The 20840-nt window shown below is 39.7% G+C and overlaps 1 protein-coding gene across 3 annotated transcripts in view; it reads right to left on the reverse strand.

Annotated features, from left to right (window-relative positions):
* Positions 1–20840, reverse strand: part of LOC126485101 (carnitine O-acetyltransferase-like) — a 99933-nt gene that overhangs the window by 57718 nt on the left and 21375 nt on the right. For all 3 annotated transcript variants that reach the window (XM_050108723.1, XM_050108724.1, XM_050108721.1), the window contains exons 3-4: positions 20190–20356; positions 9391–9526 (exon numbers count right to left, since the gene is read on the reverse strand). In XM_050108723.1, the coding sequence (XP_049964680.1) occupies positions 9391–9526; positions 20190–20356 (303 nt within the window). The remainder of the gene's footprint in view (positions 1–9390; positions 9527–20189; positions 20357–20840) is intronic.

Here is a 20840-nt window from a genome sequence, read left to right on the forward strand (position 1 = left end):
ATGCTCACAGACAATTATGTTACACAAGTAACAGCTAAAGATGATGTCACAGAGACGAAACTCATATAGGGACTTCCAGTAACACAAGATTGATTTGGTACAGGCCACTTGGAGCACTGCAATTTTATCAATCCTACTTCATCTCGTTTTCTTATTGGGCGATTTTAAGCCTTCCATGTTTGTTTCTTGTTTTTTAGAAAATACAAGCTGATTTCATTGATTTGTGTTTCTGATTACGACATCTTGTATGTATTGCACTCTGAACTGCATTGTAAATATGTTACTCATATTCTTCTTGACTTCTGCTCGCTTGCACTCTTAATTGTATTCTAAATGTGTTACTTGTATCCCGCTTGATATCTGCTCACATCCATAGTATTGGAAGGAGTAAATGATTCCATCTCAGAATGAGACACATGGTGAACTAACATTAGTTACATCTTGAAATTACAGTTTTTCTAGCAAATGTCTACAATTATGACACAAGACTGATAGTGCATCACAACAGTAAGAGCAAACAAGATGAAAAGTGCAAAGAAAGAAGTTCGGAACATAAAAACATGCTTAGGTTTCTTAAATAGAACTGTAGTGTGACCTCCAGCATCTGACCAAATATGAGGAAATTCAGATGCCAACCAAAACTCTAAGAACTAACCCACAGATGATGCGTTAGAGGGAAAAAGGTGACACGTCTGGGAGAAACAAGAAGAACTAAATGTTAGCAGCTTTTGGCAGAATTGCTATTCAAGTTTATTACATCTTGTCATGAGACGAATATGTAATTCTGTTTTGAATGGTGTTGCTTCTTTCCACTGAGTGCCATACATCTCAGTGATTTACAGGGTGTGGATGTAGATGTAGATGAGTATGCTTTGTAGTTTTAGTGAGTAGAGCATTATTCTGTGAAAATGTTAAAAATGCAACAGCAGTTAGGCAAATGTTCTAGCCCATTATTTGAGGGTACTACAAACAATGAACCCATGAACCATGGACCTTGTCGTTGGTGGGGAGGCTTGCGTGCCTCAGCGATACAGATAGCCGTACCGTAGGTGCAACCACAACGGAGGGGTATCTGTTGAGAGGCCAGACAAACGTGTGGTTCCTGAAGAGGGGCAGCAGCCTTTTCAGTAGTTGCAAGGGCAACAGTCTGGATGATTGACTGATCTGGCCTTGTAACAATAACCAAAACGGCCTTGCCGTGCCGGTACTGCGAACGGCTGAAAGCAAGGGGAAACTACAGCCGTAATTTTTCCCGAGGGCATGCAGCTTTACTGTATGATTAAATGATGATGGCGTCCTCTTGGGTAAAATATTCCGGAGGTAAAATAGTCCCCCATTCGGATCTCCGGGCGGGGACTACTCAAGAGGATGTCGTTATCGGGAGAAAGAAAACTGGCATTCTACGGATCGGAGCGTGGAATGTCAGATCCCTTAATTGGGCAGGTGGGTTAGAAAATTTAAAAAGGGAAATGGATAGGTTACAGTTAGATATAGTGGGAATTAGTGAAGTTCGGTGGCAGGAGGAACAAGACTTCTGGTCAGGTGACTACAGGGTTATAAACACAAAATCAAATAGGGGTAATGCAGGAGTAGGTTTAATAATGAATAGGAAAATAGGAATGCGGGTAAGCTACTACAAACAGCATAGTGAACGCATTATTGTGGCCAAGATAGATACGAAGCCCACACCTACTACAGTAGTACAAGTTTATATGCCAACTAGCTCTGCAGATGACGAAGAAATTGAAGAAATGTATGATGAAATTAAAGAAATTATTCAGATTGTGAAGGGAGACGAAAATTTAATAGTCATGGGTGACTGGAATTCGAGTGTAGGAAAAGGGAGAGAAGGAAACATAGTAGGTGATTATGGATTGGGGGACAGAAATGAAAGAGGAAGCCGCCTGGTAGAATTTTGCACAGAGCACAACATAATCATAACTAACACTTGGTTTAAGAATCATGAAAGAAGGTTGTATACATGGAAGAACCCTGGAGATACTAGAAGGTATCAGATGGATTATATAATGGTAAGACAGAGATTTAGGAACCAGGTTTTAAATTGTAAGACATTTCCAGGGGCAGATGTGGACTGACCACAATCTATTGATTGTGACCTGTAAATTAAAACTGAAGAAACTGCAAAAAGGTGGGAATTTAAGGAGATGGGACCTGGATAAACTAAAAGAACCAGAGGTTGTACAGAGATTCAGGGAGAGCGTAAGGGAGCAATTGACAGGAATGGGGGAAATAAATACAGTAGAAGATGAATGGGTAGCTTTGAGGGATGAAGTAGTGAAGGCAGCAGAGGATCAAGTCGGTAAAAAGACGAGGGCTAGTAGAAATCCTTGGGTAACAGAAGAAATATTGAATTTAATTGATGAAAGGAGAAAATATAAAAATGCAGTAAGTGAAACAGGCAAAAAGGAATACAAACGTCTCAAAAATGAGATCGACAGGAAGTGCAAAATGGCTAAGCAGGGATGGCTAGAGGACAAATGTAAGGTTGTAGAGGCCTATCTCACTAGGGGTAAGATGGATACTGCCTACAGGAAAATTAAAGAGACCTTTGGAGATAAGAGAACGACTTGTATGAATATCAAGAGCTCAGATGGAAACCCAGTTCTAAGCAAAGAAGGGAAAGCAGAAAGGCGGAAGGAGTATATAGAGGGTCTATACAAGGGCGATGTACTTGAGGACAATATTATGGAAATGGAAGAGGATGTAGATGAAGATGAAATGGGAGATATGATACTGCGTGAAGAGTTTGACAGAGCACTGAAAGACCTGAGTCGAAACAAAGCCCCTGGAGCAGACAATATTCCATTGGAACTACTGACGGCCGTGGGAGAGCCAGTCCTGACAAAACTCTACCATCTGGTGAGGAAGATGTATGAGACAGGCGAAATACCCTCAGACTTCAAGAAGAATATAATAATTCCAATCTCAAAGAAAGCAGGTGTTGACAGATGTGAAAATTACCGAACTATCAGCTTAATAAGTCACAGCTGCAAAATACTAACACGAATTCTTTACAGACGAATGGAAAAACTAGTAGAAGCCAACCTTGGGGAAGATCAGTTTGGATTCCGTAGAAACACTGGAACACGTGAGGCAATACTGACCTTACGACTTATCTTAGAAGAAAGATTAAGGAAAGGCAAACCTACGTTTCTAGCATTTGTAGACTTAGAGAAAGCTTTTGACAATGTTGACTGGAATACTCTCTTTCAAATTCTAAAGGTGGCAAGGGTAAAATACAGGGAGCGAAAGGCTATTTACAATTTGTACAGAAACCAGATGGCAGTTATAAGAGTCGAGGGACATGAATGGGAAGCAGTGGTTGGGAAGGGAGTAAGACAGGGTTGTAGCCTCTCCCCGATGTTGTTCAATTTGTATATTGAGCAAGCAGTAAAGGAAACAAAAGAAAAATTCGGAGTAGGTATTAAAATTCATGGAGTAGCTATAAAAACTTTGAGGTTCGCCGATGACATTGTAATTCTGTTAGAGACAGCAAAGGACTTGGAAGAGCAGTTGAATGGAATGGACAGTGTCTTGAAAGGAGGATATAAGATGAACATCAACAAAAGCAAAACAAGGATAATGGAATGTAGTCTAATTAAGTCGGGTGATGCTGAGGGAATTAGATTAGGAAATGAGGCACTTAAAGTAGTAAAGGAGTTTTGCTATTTGGGGAGCAAAATAACTGATGAAGGTCGAAGTAGAGAGGATATAAAATGTAGGCTGGCAATGGCAAGGAAAGTGTTTCTGAAGAAGAGAAATTTGTTAACATCCAGTATTGATTTAAGTGTCAGGAAGTCATTTCTTAAAGTATTCGTATGGAGTGTAGCCATGTATGGAAGTGAAACATGGACGATAAATAGTTTGGACAAGAAGAGAATAGAAGCTTTCGAAATGTGGTGCTACAGAAGAATGCTGAAGATTAGATGGGTAGATCACATAACTAATGAGGAAGTATTGAATAGGATTGGGGAGAAGAGAAGTTTGTGGCACAACTTGACCAGAAGAAGGGATCGGTTGGTAGGACATGTTCTGAGGCATCAAGGGATCACCAATTTAGTATTGGAGGGCAGCGTGGAGGGTAAAAATCGTAGAGGGAGACCAAGAGATGAATACACTAAGCAGATTCAGAAGGATGTAGGTTGCAGTAAGTACTGGGAGATGAAAAAGCTTGCACAGGATAGAGTAGCATGGAGAGCTGCATGAAACCAGTCTCAGGACTGAAGACCACAACAACAACATACAAACAATACATTTTAGCATAAATCAATGTACCTAATTGTCCTCTCACTCCAGTGAAAATTTCTGAGGCCTACATTAAATACAAGGAAGTACCAAAAAATGGAAGTAAAGAAAAATAACGAATATGAACATATAGTTAGAATTCATTTAAATTGAGCAACTGATGCACAAATTTGTAAGCAGTAACAAATAGACATAAGTCCACAGAATTCTACGTGATAAAATCAGCTTATGTTTCAAATACATAAAAATAATATTGGAGAAGGAAAGTTGCTACTCAGCATATAGAGGAGATGCTGAGCAGCGGATAGGCACAACAAAAAGATTCTCACAATTATAGCTTTCAGCCATTAAGGCCTTCGTCAACAACAAGCAGAATACGAGCAACATATTTACGGCGCAATTCAAAGAGTGCAATACACGCACGATTGACTTAATCAGGAACAGAGCATGATGAAGCCAGCTTCTGTGTCATGTTATGTCAGATTATTTTTAGGTTTTGACAAGTGCTCAAGTACAATTGTTTCCACTTCATAACAATTGTACAGTTGACATTGCAATACTGAGTTTAACAAATAAATAATTTTACAGTCAAAAGGTGACCACAACATAACTTCTAAAATTTTTCACACCTGTGAAACCCAGATCCTACAAATTAACCTTAGTTTTTTAAATTTCTCGTATACGTTACATTGTAAGATCACAAAAACTTTTCGAAGTACACACTTTACCACCAGAAAAATATTAGCATCCAACATTCATATTTCATAAAGCAAGATTATAGATTTTTGTGCCATTTTTTCCTCTATTTGAAGTTCCCTGCCAAGCCACTAGGAACACTAACTACTGTCATTCTCTTTTCCACTGCGTAACACGGGCCTTGCACTTCTTATACTTTGTTGTTTTTTGGTTGACACACACATTGTAGCTACAGCCAACGGTGCCAACAAAGAAAAACACTTTGTATGTGCCAAAACTCTGAATAAATCTCATTTCAGTGGCAAAGGGTGGGAACAACAATCACACATGACATTTGAGAACACTGGTGCAGTTATTTGAGATACTAATGGTAAAGTCAGATTGTAAACAGTTGGTAGCCTGTTTGCTTTACAATAAAGTAGTTCACAGGCATGCATCATTGCTAAGCAAAAACTTAGCAAAAGTAATATGCAAATCTGGCATGCTTGGTCACTTGAACTTGCAAGATATGATCAAAATGCTCAAAAATGAGTATTTGAAAGTTTTGAAATTCAGTGTTGACCTAAACAGATGCACTATATGTCTTAAAGGAAAACTGACGTGCACTCCCTTAACCAAATGAGTAGGAGCCCAAACAAACTTCTAGAGTTAATCCATTCTGATATCTGTGGCCCAACGAGAGAAAAATTTCATGGTGATGTGAGATTTTTTGTGACCTTTATAGATGACTGCAGCAGATGGTGTCAAGTATATTCGCTTTGACATAAAGGAGAAGTTGTCAACAAATTTGTTGAGTTCAAAAACATAGTTGAAAATCAGACTGATCATTTCAGTTAGACAACATTAAGGACAACTGCAATACAAGAATGGAATCCATCCTTTAAATGGTAGGAATACAGTGGAGCCTAACAGTTCCATACACACTGCAGCAGAATGGTGTTGTCAAACAGAAGAGTTATTCCTTGGTACAAGTGGCTAAAGGACTATTTGACAAAACTCTATTATGAGAATTGCTGAAGAGAAAATGTGACCTACCTCATTTTCATACATTTGTTCAAAGTGTTGTCATCCTAGATAAATTGCCAAACAAATGAAAGTTTGCTCCTGAAGACAAAGATGAGGTTTTTGTATGCTAACCTGATTGTTTGAATGACTGTCTTGTGCAAGTACCAATACATCATAAGATTCATGTGTCAAGAGATATGAGGCCAAACAAACTTATACAGACTTCTATGAAGATGAAAGACATCATCTCCAAAGAAGAGGAATCAACATGGTTTCTGTGGGAAGCTCTTTCAATGGTGACAAACACTGAACGAGAACGACTGTCAGACAATGAATAAATCTATGGTTTTCAATAAGATGGGCTTCCAATCACTACAGGCCAAAAATTCAGTCCCATCGATAACTTCTTATCTGATGATGACAATTACTTTTTAAGTGTAACAACTGCTCAACATTCTGGGTTGGGAGTAAATTCACCAGATGTTACTATTCTTGATACGTTATTTCAAATGCAACAGAGGTAAATGACAATGATGCATTATGTGGTCATGATAACTGCGAGTGGTTTGAGGCCACATATGATGGAAACCAGATCATTTGTACAAAGTGATATGTGGGACATCGTAGACAGGCCAACAAATTAAAGAATAATTATTTAAGTTAAAGGTAGAGAGGGGAGAAAGGAAAGGGAAGGGAAGGAAAGGGAAGGGAAGGAACTACTGATGTCAGCTGCATTGGAACTTTATGTGGATTCAGCAGTAAAGAGTTAAAATGCTTGCCAGGCTGGGATTTGAACCCGGGATCTCCTGCTCACTAGGCTGTTGTGTTAATCACTGCATCACCCAGACACAGCGTTTATCACAATTTCTTGGACTATATTGTCACGCCTCTTGGCCGATCCACATTCCCACCTAGTGTCATCTATCCACAGTCCCCTTCCAAGTCTTCCATCCTTAATATTTTGGGATTCCTGCAGGGGGTCGAATGTAGTTGTACATCCACACTGAAGGTGGTCAATTCATTGCCAATCACGGCAAATCAATTGTATGAATGTGTGGTGTCTGTTATTTTGGATAAGTCCAAAAGAATAGATGCCACACACATTCCACAGATGTGATACATGTTATATAAATTGAAGATGGATGGGGAGAAAGGAAAGGGGAAGAGGGCCAAGGGGGGCCAAGGGAGGCCAAGGGGGGGAAGGGGGAAGGGGCGAAGGGGGAAGGGGCGAAGGGGGAAGGGGCGAAGGGGGAAGGGGCGAAGGGGGAAGGGGGTAAGGGGGAAGGGGGTAAGGGGGAAGGGGGTAAGGGGGAAGGGGGTAAGGGGGAAGGGGGTAAGGGGGAAAGGGGGAAGGGGGTAAGGGGGAAGGGGGTAAGGGGGAAGGGGGTAAGGGGGTAAGGGGGAAGGGGGTAAGGGGGAAGGGGGTAAGGGGGAAGGGGGGAAGGGGGGGGGGGAAGGGGCGGAAGGGAACTATTTATGAGAGAGTGTGAGACCGAGATTCAAACCGAAGACGACCTGTTTACTAGGCAGTTGCATTAACCACTGTGCCCTCTGGAAATGGTGTTTATTGTAACTGCGTGGACTATCGTGACATGCTTCTCAGCCAACCCACATTCCTATCTAGTGCCGCCTGTCTGCAGTTCCCGGCCATATCCTCAATGCTCGTTAGTTTGTGATTTTTGGAGGAGGTAGAACATAATCGTGCATCCACACTGAAGATGGTGGATTCATTGCCCATTGAGATGAATCAGTTATTTATTGGTGTGTATTCTTTTGGACATGTCTGAAAGAACAGCACCATGTATTCATATGAAAGAATAAATGACTGTAGGACAGTTTTGAGGAATAAATAGAGAAGTGATGGATCTTTCCCAAGGAGAAAAGCATGAACAGTTGCATGAGGATTTAACTATCAGTCTGGAATTCAGTTTGTGGAAATGTTCTCTCAGGTTGCAAGAATCCAATAATTAACACTACACTGCATTTCTCAGTGGTGAAAATGACGTAGAAATAATCATGCAACAGCTGGACTAATGGATCAAATTCTTCCAAAAGATGAAAGATGTGGAGAAAAATGACAACATAATCACGATGGCAACTTAATCTGTTGGGTAGACATGGACACACCCAAACAACACAGCTCCTTTCTGTCATTGTGTCACATGTCCATCATGCTGACATACCTTACGGGGCTGATTCAATATCACAGACAGGTGCACACACACACAACCTTACGACAGCGGTGAACTGCCATGTGACCACTCGGTACCAGTTTTACGCTACCTAGAGCACTTCCAAGTGACCAGTGTTTTAAGGACCTTTGTATTATAAAGCAAATAGTAACACCCAGAGGAGGAAAAATGAGACCTACCTATTTCGTCCAGCAAGCTTATGTTGTCTGTCAAAGTCTTCAGTCGCAAGACTTGTTTGATGCAACTCTCCTTCCTACTTATCCTGTACCAGTCTAGTCTCTGCCCAATTACTGCAGCTACATCCGTTTGAACTGGCTTACTATATTTAAGCCTTTGCTGCCCCCAAAAATTTTTACTGCCCATCCTTCAGTCCATTAACCTATTCTTTGATGTCTCAAGTTGTGTCCAATAACCTATCCCTTTCTTTCTTTAAGTTGATCAATAAACTATTTATTTTCGTATGGACAGTGATTTTATTTTTATGTACATCCACCACGGGCTTATTACGATGGAAATGTGCCATCCTGCAAACAGCACTACAATATTTCAAGGCATAAGAATAACTGTTTGCTGCTACCATCAATGCCAACACACTCTGTAAGTCTATCTTTACGCTGATTTTTGTGGGATCTCAGCTGTTCAATATAAAATGTTGAATCAAAACACTTCCAGCCTGCTAAATTTCCAGTTATTTTATTTGTGCAAACAGTTTCAGCACTACATTATGCCATCTTCAGACCCACTGACCGATGCATAGGAAGAATCCTAACTATGGTTCAGTCAAAACAGATCATCAAAGTGATTGCTATCTCAAGTAAAAATCTAAGGATACCAGTCACTGAATGCTGGCTCTTATTTTGACTGGACTAGAGTTGGGATTTTTCCTACACATCAGACCTGAATATGGTGTAATATAGCGTAGACCTGGTTGCTCAAATAAAATAACAACTGTAACTTTAGAGACTGAAGGTGTTTTGACTAAACATTTTATAATGCCATCCTATAGGTATATTTATTCACTGTTCAATACAAAGAGCATGTTACAGCTTTAGGCACTCATCACAAGAAGTTCTCCTTGACTACAGAATAAAATGTTGCTAGCATTGTTTCATAACTTATTACTACTTACCTGTTACACATATATTGCAACAATGAACTGGGGGAAAAATGTGAAAGAAATTAACAAAAATTAAGAAATATGGTTAAAATTCAAAACCGAACAGATACTTACCCAATTTTCTGTTGATTTTGCTTTCTGTAATAATAGGTTTTGGAGTTTCTCTCCTATTCCTCCTTTGGCAACAAAGTTTTTAACAAGGTCTTTTGTGACAGAATATTCTTCTGCTGTTATTAATGGCTTCACTGACCTAAAGAATGCAACAAATCTAAGAATCAGTCTCTATGTTCTGGCTCAACTCATTGAAGCATTTAAATTTATACACATTTACATAAGACAAACAATAAATAAAATGAAAGACCACAATCTGAAATAGTTAAATCCATAAAAATCATTTGACATATTGGCAGTGCTACATTTCTATGGATGTCCTGCTATAACACAGTACATATTTGCGGTTAAATTTACAGCACATAGTCCACTTGAAATATATCTGGGGTATAGGTAAATTTTCATTGCTGTAGTAATCAATACCAATGTTTAATAAAGCACTCGATACTAAGTAATATCTGAATTATTACACCTGATCACATATAAGTAACTATTTCATTCAGAGTAACTAACAAAAATACAGAGTTATTCAAAATGAATGGGACGAAAAGAAACTATTCCTGTGCCCACTATAATGACTATTTCAGAAACACACATATACACTGAAAGATCAACTCTCACAGGTTCCATTAAGGGACAATTTGTGACACAGCAGGTGTCTATCTGGTACTTCGTTTCCTGCCAAACCCATTCCAACACTGCCTGGTCAATGGAGTTACCGCCCTGACTATGTGATGTCTCAGTTACTGAAGTCCTCTGGAAATGGGGGTGCATAAACCACGTCCTTCACACATCTCCAAACCAAAGAATGCATTGATACAGGGTCATGCAACATGAGAGGTCACGAAACGAATAGCACATCATTCGACCCAGCGTGGCCAATCCAGCAATGTGGAAGATGTTTGCTGAGGTGCTTACATACAAGGTCATGTCAATGTGGTGTGGCTCTGTCCAGCTGCAAAATGAAGTCAAATGACTTCAGATTCTGCAGTTGGTTAGGATGCAGCAAACATTAGGTTTCAAAGAATCACCTTCATGTTCCAGAGAGGACTGTGCATTTTGTGTACCTCATATTCTCAAATTATGCTTGTTCACTTTGCCACTTAAGTGAAATTTGGCCTTGACAGTGAACATAAGTCAGTTTGCGAAACCATCTGCTTCCATCCCTACTTGAAAATCTATGCGTAATTGTATCTGCTTTGGTTTATCAGCTAGTTTCAGCACCTCTGAGATCTGAATTCTATAAGCCTTGAACAGCAGATGCCTGCGCAATAAATGCCACATTGTCAATAGCAATGCAATCACTTATTTGCTGGCAAAATGCATTTATTTTCTGAGGCTTTTTTCATAAATCATATGAATTTTTTCCACCACTTCATTCTTGATGGATTGCTGTCCTGTTTTCTTCTTGCATGTGTGTTATGTCTCCCTGAACTGCTTAGCTCGTCTAGCAGTTTGTGATGGTGTGGTGCCACTTTATCAAACTTGGTCTGAAAATGTCTTTGAACAAGGATTATTGATGATGGTTTGGCATATTCTATGACACAATACACCTTTTCTATTGTGGATGCCACCATTTTGATTATTAATGCCAGTGATGAACAACCAGGGCAACTTTCTGTTCTTTCACTGTTGCCATCCTAAACAACGATAGTTAACCTTCCAGTCTGCACATTTAACATATAGCAACAAAGGTTCATCATCAAATCATTATTTTAAAATAAATGATTTAATTAAAAACAAAATGGAGCATTAATGATGCAAATAACACTTTATATTTCTTTTATATTGTCTATTAAATAAGTACCATAAGATGGGGAAATATCAGACACACTGGTCAATTTGGATGGAAACAGTATATTTCTCTTTTTATGCAAGCTTTTATTTTATGTATGGGTCTTGCTGTTTAGACCTTGCGTGTTGTCAAGCAGATTCAAAACACACATTGTTGCACTTGGAAATTGAGACGGTGGTGTGTAGCATTTTCAGTATAGCGCACAATTATTGTTAGTTATCTTTATGCAGATTGTTTCATCACTGCACTAGAAGAGGAAGAAGTGGCAAGCATAATTTCTTTATTTAAACAGTAAGAAGGAAATGTGAATGTAGTTAGCCTTTGTATCTCACTTGCACTAATGTCTAATAAACTGTTTACAGATATCTACATACTATTCGAAGTCTGTTCAAAAAATTCTGGAACATTCGTAATTTCGCGTCAATGATTTGTTGAGGCAAAATGTGGCTGGCATCTCTTCACATGCCTGTGTTAAATGTGTAACAGCAACAAGTTTCATTGTTGTATGTCTGTCAGTTCAGTGCTGTATCAAGTAGAATGCTGTGTCACACAGTTCGCGAATTTCGAAATTGCAGTGTTAGAGGAGCAGCAAGTCTGCATTAAATTTTACGTGAAACTCAAGAAAATCCTTACAGGCACACACCAAATTAACCAGGGAGCATATGGGGATTAGGGCTTAAGCCATACTCGGTGTTACGAATGGTTCACACGGTTTGAAAATGGCGGGATGGAAGTTAAAGATAACCCTTGTTGAGGACACCCTTTAACGTCTACCGATAATGCTCATGTCAGGAATGTCAATGAAACTGTGTATGCCACTCTAAGACTGCCTGTCCAAGAGATTGCAGAAGAATGTAACATTTAAGTTGGACAATGTCGTGAAATCCTGACACAGCATCTTGGAATCCATCATATTGCCTCCAAGTTCGTCACACGGCTCATGAGTCAAGAAGAAAGACCTTAACCTCGCAATCTGTGACGAGCTTTTGGATCGCGCAAATGAGAATGAGATGCTCCTTAAGAGTATCTTAACTGGTGATGAGAAGTGGGTCGATTGTTATTATGTTAAGACCAAGGTTCAATATTCACAATGGATTGGGAAAGGTTCTCAAAAACCAAAGCGAGCATATAAGGTCAGGCTAAATGTCAAAGCCATGCTGATAGTTTTCTTTGACTCTGAAGGATCAGTTCTTCATAGATTTGTGCCACAAGGAAAAACTGTTAAGTGATGGAACTATCAGGACACGTTGCGATGCCTGTGAGAAATTGTGAGAAGGAAAAGGCCCGAAATATGGTGAGACAATTCAGGGTTCTTGCATCATTATAATGCACTCACAAATTCATCCCTGTTGGTTCTCGACTGTCGGCAAAAAACGAAATCGCTGTGCTGTCTCATCCTCTGTACTCTCCAGATCTGACCCATGGAGACTTTTAAATTTCTATAAATTGCTAAAGTTGAAAACCCATTGAAAGGATGGGGATTTGCAACAATAGATGAGATAAAAGAAAATTCGCAGGCGGCGCTTCACATGATCCAGCTAGAAGTGTACCAAGTCTGCTTCCATAAGGGGAAACAGCTTTGGGAGTGGTGTATCAATTATGGAGGAGATTACTTCGAAACAGCCCATGCACAATAAGTAAAGGGTAACCATAGAAAAAATTTGTAGACAAAGTTCCAGAATTTTTTGAACAGACCTTGTACATATGTAAATTGAAAGGAGGGTGGGGAGTAAGGAAAGTACAGGGATGACTGATGTCAGCTGCATTGGGACGTTACACAGAATGAACGGAGACGAGTGATAATGTGTACCGGACAGACATTCGAACTTGGGGATCTTCTGCTTAACAGGCAGGTGCATTAACCACCGTGTCATCTGGGACACAGTGTTACCACAACTCCACAGACCCTCTCTGCATACCTCACAGCCATCCAACATTCCCACCAAGTGCCATCTGTCTGCTGTCCCTGACCATTTCCTCCATGCTCACTACTTGGAGATTCCCGTAGGATGTCGGACGTACTTTTGCCTCCACATTGAAGAAGGTGGATCTACTGCCTATCTAGATGAATCAATTATATGGAAGTGTGGTGTCTGTTCTTTCGGACACGATTACAGTGTGAGTGGAGAACTTACATACAAGCAAACTCACATTTTCTCTAAAGTTTTCGGTTACATTAGGTGATCTGGTGGGCGATAGAAGCATCCAGTCATCATTTTATGCCCACCCCTGATACTGAGTCTTGCCCAACAGTCTCACATACAGCTTCAATTTTTATCTTGGTGGATCTGAGTTTCTTGTTTACTGCAACAAATACCACCACCTTCATTTCTATTGTGTTAGTATGCACCAAGAGCACAGAACGGGACAGAGTGCATGCATGGATTTTACAGCATTTAGCTTGCAAGCTATGCTCCAAATATGAAGCACAGCACTAGGAGGTCCGTCCGGGGAATTCAGCACACATGAAATGGTCCCACACAGATGGCTACCAGCACAGGCGATAATGACACAGCACTCGGCATGGTTTGTGGGAAGGATGTGTGTAGCAGTAAAAAGATTAACCCTTTCACTGTCCATTTACTCTCAGCGGCTCCCGCCCTGTGCGCGTTATTTTCACCCGGTGCGTATATATACGGCTGTAGCAGTCTACCGTTATTATTGAGATAAAAATGAGACAAAATCCAATATTGTCGGTGTAAATCGTTTCCTTTTTTTAAATCTTTGTTCAGAAAGTCTTATTTTGTTCAAAAAAGGTACTTTATTAGGAGAAATAAATATAACATTTGTAATACTTCAAAGTGTGCCATCTCTCGAAACAAAAATTCAAACATAAAGGCACATTACATTTTACACAAATATATCTTGTATCAATTAGTTTATCATGTTTTGCACATACAATACACCTTCTCTGGGCGGCCTCCTCCTTTGAAGCTCCTGGGATTAGTGATATAAAGTGGCACTCAGTTAGGCGTAAGGGATTGTCACCATCAGCCATTCTCCTTCCACGACACCCTCTGTTTGCGTTTGGTGGTGAATCTCTAGGATCTCCTTGATAAGTTTCTATTGAAAATCAGACACTGAAATATTTCGTCCCGTTTGAGTTTTATATAATGCACTTCCCATTGAGCAGAGACATATCCACCAAATGAAAAAATACTTTTTTATATCATTTTACAGTTTTTCATACACATTCTACTGAACTTAGCATCAAGCCGCTCCTGTCGACGGCCCCCATATTTTCAGTGTAGCTTACGATGCAAGGTGGTTTTGTTTTTGGTTCATTCGTGGTTCTGTCAATTTTGTTTGTATGAAGAGTTGAAAGCATCCTCACTTCCTGCTTGTCCTGCCACTTCAGAGTAAGAAGTTTACCTGTTGACAGAAACACGATCTCACCTTTTCTAAGTTTTGTTGATAAAGCAGGCATGCCTTTGCGGTTTGTTCTCACAGTTCCACAGGCACTAGTCACTCTGTCATGCAAATAAGAAAATAACGTTGGGCTAGTGTACCAATTGTCAACATATAATGTGTGACCTTTAGCAAGGTAACGTTCAAGTTAAGCGAGAACAATGCTTCCAGGTATTCCAACATTTACACTAAAGTCAGTTTCTTTTTTTACTTCTGTTGCTGCACCCACATAAATAATAAAGTCAAGAATATAACCAGTTTCACATTCACATAACACAAAAAATTTTACATCATATCTTCGGCATTTGGAAGGAATGTACTGCTTGAAGAAAACACGACCTCTGAAGACAACTAAACTTTCATTAATTCGCAAATTTTTAAAAGGATAGAAAGCACCTGGAAATACTTTTCTTAAGTGATCCACAATTCGACATAATTTCCAGATTTTGTCATCTCCAAAGTCCTTACTGTTATCAGCAAAATGAAACATTCTAAGTAACAGAAGATATCTATCTCTCGGCATGATTTGTGCAAACATTGGAGTAGACAGTAACTGATCATTGGTCCAATAACTGTTTATTTCATTTTTTTCTCACTCGAGCCATCAGAAAATTTACAGCTAGGAAACAGTAAACTTCACTAGTTTGTGTTTTTCCAACGTCGCAGTCTTGATTTTTCACTGGCATCATTGCAAAGATGTTCATAATATAAATTACATTGCTCAGCTATGTAGCTCACAATTTCTTGGCTAAAAAAAAAAACTTGGAAGCAGTCGTACAAAGTACATAAATCATCTAAATTGACGATTTTACAACCGGAACCACTATTATCGAAATTATACACTTTAGGGTCCAAATCGGAGCCTTTCCATCTAAAATCAACTGTTTTGTGTCTCTTAGGAGATTTTTCAGGCATACGCTCAGGCTCTTCTTCGGAATCGGAGAAAGAATCAACGATAACATCAAAATCTGGATCTGTATTTACTAGTTCAGTGTTTGTTGGTTCACAAATATTTTTTAAATTTGTGGTGATAGATTTAGCAAAACGCTCGTCGTCGTCATCTGTCCACCCATAATCAGCTGGATTGGACATGATGATGTCCTTGTTGTCACTTTGGTTTAGAATACTCAGCAGCTCATCGTCTCTAAACGGACGGTAACGTCGCGTCATTTCATTCGTTAACGCGGAAATGGCCGCACACAAACTAGGTAATATAGCGATACATATGAACTCGGCAGAAAGAGAATTCAGCATTCAATAGTCGTTCAGGTATTTCCTAGTATTCCAACAATTAAACTGCATACTTGCATAACAATTACCTCCGACTCGCTGGCCCGATTGTCGGCGTTATACGTAACTATCCGACTGTAGCAGGGAATCACTGTAAGTATTTTTTATTGCAAATAGTATATATATGTCTGGAGCACTGAAAGGGTTAATCCACTTACTCAGCACATGCCCCTCTACAGCAAGATAGACAGTTTAAACTTTGCCCACAATTCCTCTACAATTATCGTACTGGAACTAAATCATGTCCTCTCATTGTTTAAGGAGGATGCTAACAACTGCTTATCTTCTGCTCATTCCAGCAGAGGAACTCTTCTAACCCTCTTGATGGAGTTATTAACTACTCCAAACACACACTTCTTGTTAGCAGCGGGATTTAAAATATTTCCACTGGATACGTGTTGTTGAACTAATTGCTCAAGACAGTTCCCACACTAAGCAATCAGAACTATTTTGCATGACTGTTGGTCCTTACTGCCTGCTGTAAACCCACAGACACCCCAGTCTATAATTCATAGGTTCAAGTTCACCTCCAACTAATACTGCACGATAAAGGTACCTCCGTACTACTGAGCACAGACTTTCTGTAAATGCTTCTACAACTGTTACCACAGAATCACGTGGGTAGTAAAAATAGCTACCGATTAATTTGCGTTCGCATAGGCTCGATACTCAAAACCAGGGAACCTCAGAATCAGACTCAGTATCGGACTCTACACACATTTTTGTCGATTGCATTGAGTACTTCCCATGCTTTGATATCTAGGTTGTGTTTTCAATATCTGTACACTGCCTCATTAAATATTTTGCAGCTTTCTACTTAGGGTTTCATCCAACTCTCTGTTCCATGTGTAATTTGAGTGTGATATCTTTCCTGGAGGATGGGCAATTCAGGGACTGGGTTAGAGATGCTTTCTCCATTTGCTGTTAAAAATCAAAGTGTCTTTACTTTGTACATGATCTGATTTCACTCTCCATGTAATGACTGGAGAGAATTCATAAAAGGATCACAAACTAGCGCTTAGCCTTTTTTTTTTTAACCACCATGTGCTTTACACATGTAATCTGCTACCCGAGTAGTTGCTTCCCTGGAGCAGTGCACGTATCAACTGGAATCTTTCTCCACCATACAAGGCAGGAGCAGAAATTTGTTGCCACGTTTTGGAAAGATCTTTGATGTGCAGCAACAAGTACGCTGCATTTTTGTGTGTTATGAAGGTATAAATTCGAATTACACCAAACACTGCATGTTACATTCCGAAGCAATGAAATCGAGATTGCGACGCGTTTTTGTAGGTCAGTCATAGCTCATGTCACGTTATCTCACCAGCTGATGACAGCATGGGGCACGCGATGTAGTCAACCAATAGCAAGATCACTCTTAAGTAGCGCGAACACACAAAAAACAAAAGTCAATGGCTTAAATTAATATACATAATGTTGCTACAAGAAAAACAAAGTTTTTCAAATAATATTGGTCTAGAAGAGTAATAAGCTGCAAGAGAAGCTAAGTTTCCACATATAATGTGGATCTTTCAGCGCGCGCTACAATTTAAGAAATGGTTCAAATGGCTCTGAGCACTATGGGACTTAACTTCTGAGGTCATCAGTCCCCTAGAACTTAAAACTACTTAAACCCAACTAACCTAAGGACATCACACACATCCATGCCCGAGGCAAGATTCGAACCTGCGACCGTAGTGGTCGCACGGCTCCAGACTGTAGCGCGTAGAACCGCTCGGCCACCCCAGCCGGCTACAATTTAAGATACATCATACAAATGTGCCAGTAAAATTTTTAATAACGACGTAAATGTCTGATCTTCTGGGCTCGAAATTCTTCTAGATGGTAGTCCTCAAAAAGTTGATTTTTAAATGGGAATCAAACCTCTGTGATTTAAGAAATTCATCGTACATTCTCGCACATAGTTCATCTTGTGTAAAAACCACCATTCCCAATATTTTTCCGTGACCTGTTAGAAACTGGTTCGTTTCAGCAGTTGCCAGAGACCGCCAGATAACAGACGTCACTGCGCCTGCGCAGCTACAATGACGCAGGAAGACCGTATGTTCGTACGGGTAAAACATTAAAAGATCTTGCATTATGTCATAAAAGAAACAAGACATCAAAGGATACTTCAAGAGCATCGGAATTTCGTGAACCATACTAAAATAAATAATTCGGCTTAAAGCACACAATCGTATGTCCACATTCGGATGTAAATTTTCTTGAGTACCAGTACTGTATTATCTCATGTTTGGTACTTTAGTATGGCATAATGCCAGACAAGCTAGAAGATGGAAAACATGCACTTGAAATGCAGCGAACAGTTGAAACTAGCCAACAGTGTGAAACAAAACACTTTGTTTCAAATAAATTGACCACCTCAGCGCAAAAGATTAATAAAATCCAAATCTCTTTAGCAAACCGACAAAAATAATTTCATTGTTCTGCAAAGCGATTAATGCTTGACTGTCAGAAAGTTGGAAATAAAGCCTGAAACTAACAACATATTTTAGCCTTCCGTAATAATGCGAACGTATTTTGATTCATTTGGTAGCTCCCGGCCACAGAAATCCGTTTTATTTTCATTTAATGTGAGAGCAATAAACAAAGAAGAAACAGCAAAATCACTAAACGTAAACATAGGTCATGTGGAGACTACCCACCTCTCCACTACAACTCAGACTGCTCTGTGCATCAGCCCCGGATCTACGATATTTCTGAACTGGAGCAATTTAGATAGTGGCATCCAACCACACTTCTGTAACCAGAAGCGGGAGAAGGTACCACACATACGCGACTCAATGGCGCATGCGCAAGAGCCCGCCTCCAACTGCTCAAATGAATCTAATGTAAACAGCTGTCACATCACGCTCATTGGAGGCAATTTGTTGTTAGGAAGCACTGCATATTCTTCCTAAAGCCTCTGACACACTTTGGCTGGCAGATGCTTGTATGAGCACTGTGTTTTGTTGTTGTATATGTTTTTTAGCTGCAGTATTATTCTACAGAAGCGGGATGCAGTAATATCCTTCGTTAGAGTATTGGTTCTTACCAGTCAAAATCACAAAAATTTAACTGGTAACCAAAACAATGAAAAATTCCCGGAATTCTAAAAAATTACCGGGTTTTTCCCGGTTTTCTCCCGGACGAAAAAATTCCCGGGTTTTTCCCGGATCTCCCGGATCGTATACACCCTGAATATATGCACATAACATCCACATATGTACTGACCATAAATTTGTCTATTACGCAATACAGCTTTTGTGAATCTAACAAAGTTTAAAGAAGGGAATGTCCACATTGGAATAACAACAATAGGGAAACAATACATTGCTAGCCACCACAGAGAGAAAGTGTAGAGTCGCAGATACGCACCATGAAACAGACTGCTAAAATACCTTTTTAAGCTTTCTGACAAAATTCTTCTGGAATAGAAAATACACACACATTCACATACATTCAACTCTCATACACGTGGCCACTGGCGGACGGAGGGTGGGGAGGGAGTTGTGCTTGTGAAAACGTGTGTGTATTTTCTATTTTGGAAGCTTAAATATTTTATCAGCCTTTTTCATTGTGCCTATCTGCAACTCAGTAGCTCCTCAATGTGACAACTAGCAATCTATTTTTTCCATACTACATAGATTAAGTAATTTACAATGAAAAGTGTGTTAAATATGGAATAAATGCAGACTTCTGGCCGGACTACAGATCAATTTGTTATTTTACAATTCTTTTGTATTCACATTCATTGGCTTTACCATCTCACAACCAAATTGTCACCTTCCAATGTCTTCTAGACATCAGGTTATGCAACAGGTGTGTTACCACAGCCAAGATTTTGTGGGGTGAGTGGAGATGGGAGGCGAGAGAGGCAACTGCGACACTTGAATCTGATGTTTCGTACAAAGAGACAGGTGAATGGATCTGACAGAGTTGGTGGGGCACGAAGAGAACTGATTTTAATGCAAGATGCAGACTATATAACCTGACATTTTAGCATCCAACATTTGTTAAACTTTTAATACTTATTCTGAGGATGAGATCTGCTTCTCAAGATGTGTCATGTATTACCAGTATGAGTGGATGAACCAAAATTTAATATTTTGCTAAAAAAGTAACAACCTCAACCTTCACTATGTTTATAAGGGGACAATCAAAACAGAGTTTAAAATATTGAAATTATACAGCCTAATGGCACAGAAAGTGACAATTGATTTCTGAGGTAAGATCAAAACCAATCCTACTCAACTGCACACATGCATCCAGAATGTACTACACACTTTTATGAAATTGTCTGTCATACCTCAGGTACTTTTCCATTGTTTGCTGCAAAGCAGGAACTGGCAGATGAGGAAGTGCTGCAGGAGCAGAAACCAGATTCCTCCTAATGTGATGATGGTGATGTTGCAATGGAAAACTAAGAAACCCATATTTCTTTTGATGCAGCATATTGTCTGATATTCTCATAGCCTGAAAAGAAATTAACATTTACCATAGTAAGACAGCCACAGAACAATGCAGTATAACTGAAAGATGAAGCCAACATGTCAAAAATCCCAGGTGGTTATAATTAAACTTTCTCTATTTAACACGTCATAACACGGAAACTAATTACCGTACGATTACCAGACTTGGTAGCATTAATGTCAAGGACATGGGGAATAGAGATAATGCAGAATAAATTCAATTGAAACACTTTTAATGTGCTGCTATTGTACGTCATACCATTACATACCGGTACCATTACCGCTACAAAAGGGGCTCAATATGGAGCCCCATCAGTGCCCAGAAGAGTCTGACAGCACAGGATTGCATTTTGCACAACAGGCCGAAGCACGTCTGTAGGTATGCTGGCTACTTCTCTTGATACGCTGTTCTTCAGATTAGTACATGTGTGAATGTTCCCCTCGTAAACCCTGTCCTTCAGGTACCCCACAACCAGAAATTGCAGGGA

The sequence above is a fragment of the Schistocerca serialis genome, chromosome 6 (assembly GCF_023864345.2).
Source record: "Schistocerca serialis cubense isolate TAMUIC-IGC-003099 chromosome 6, iqSchSeri2.2, whole genome shotgun sequence".
Taxonomy (NCBI): domain Eukaryota; kingdom Metazoa; phylum Arthropoda; class Insecta; order Orthoptera; family Acrididae; genus Schistocerca; species Schistocerca serialis.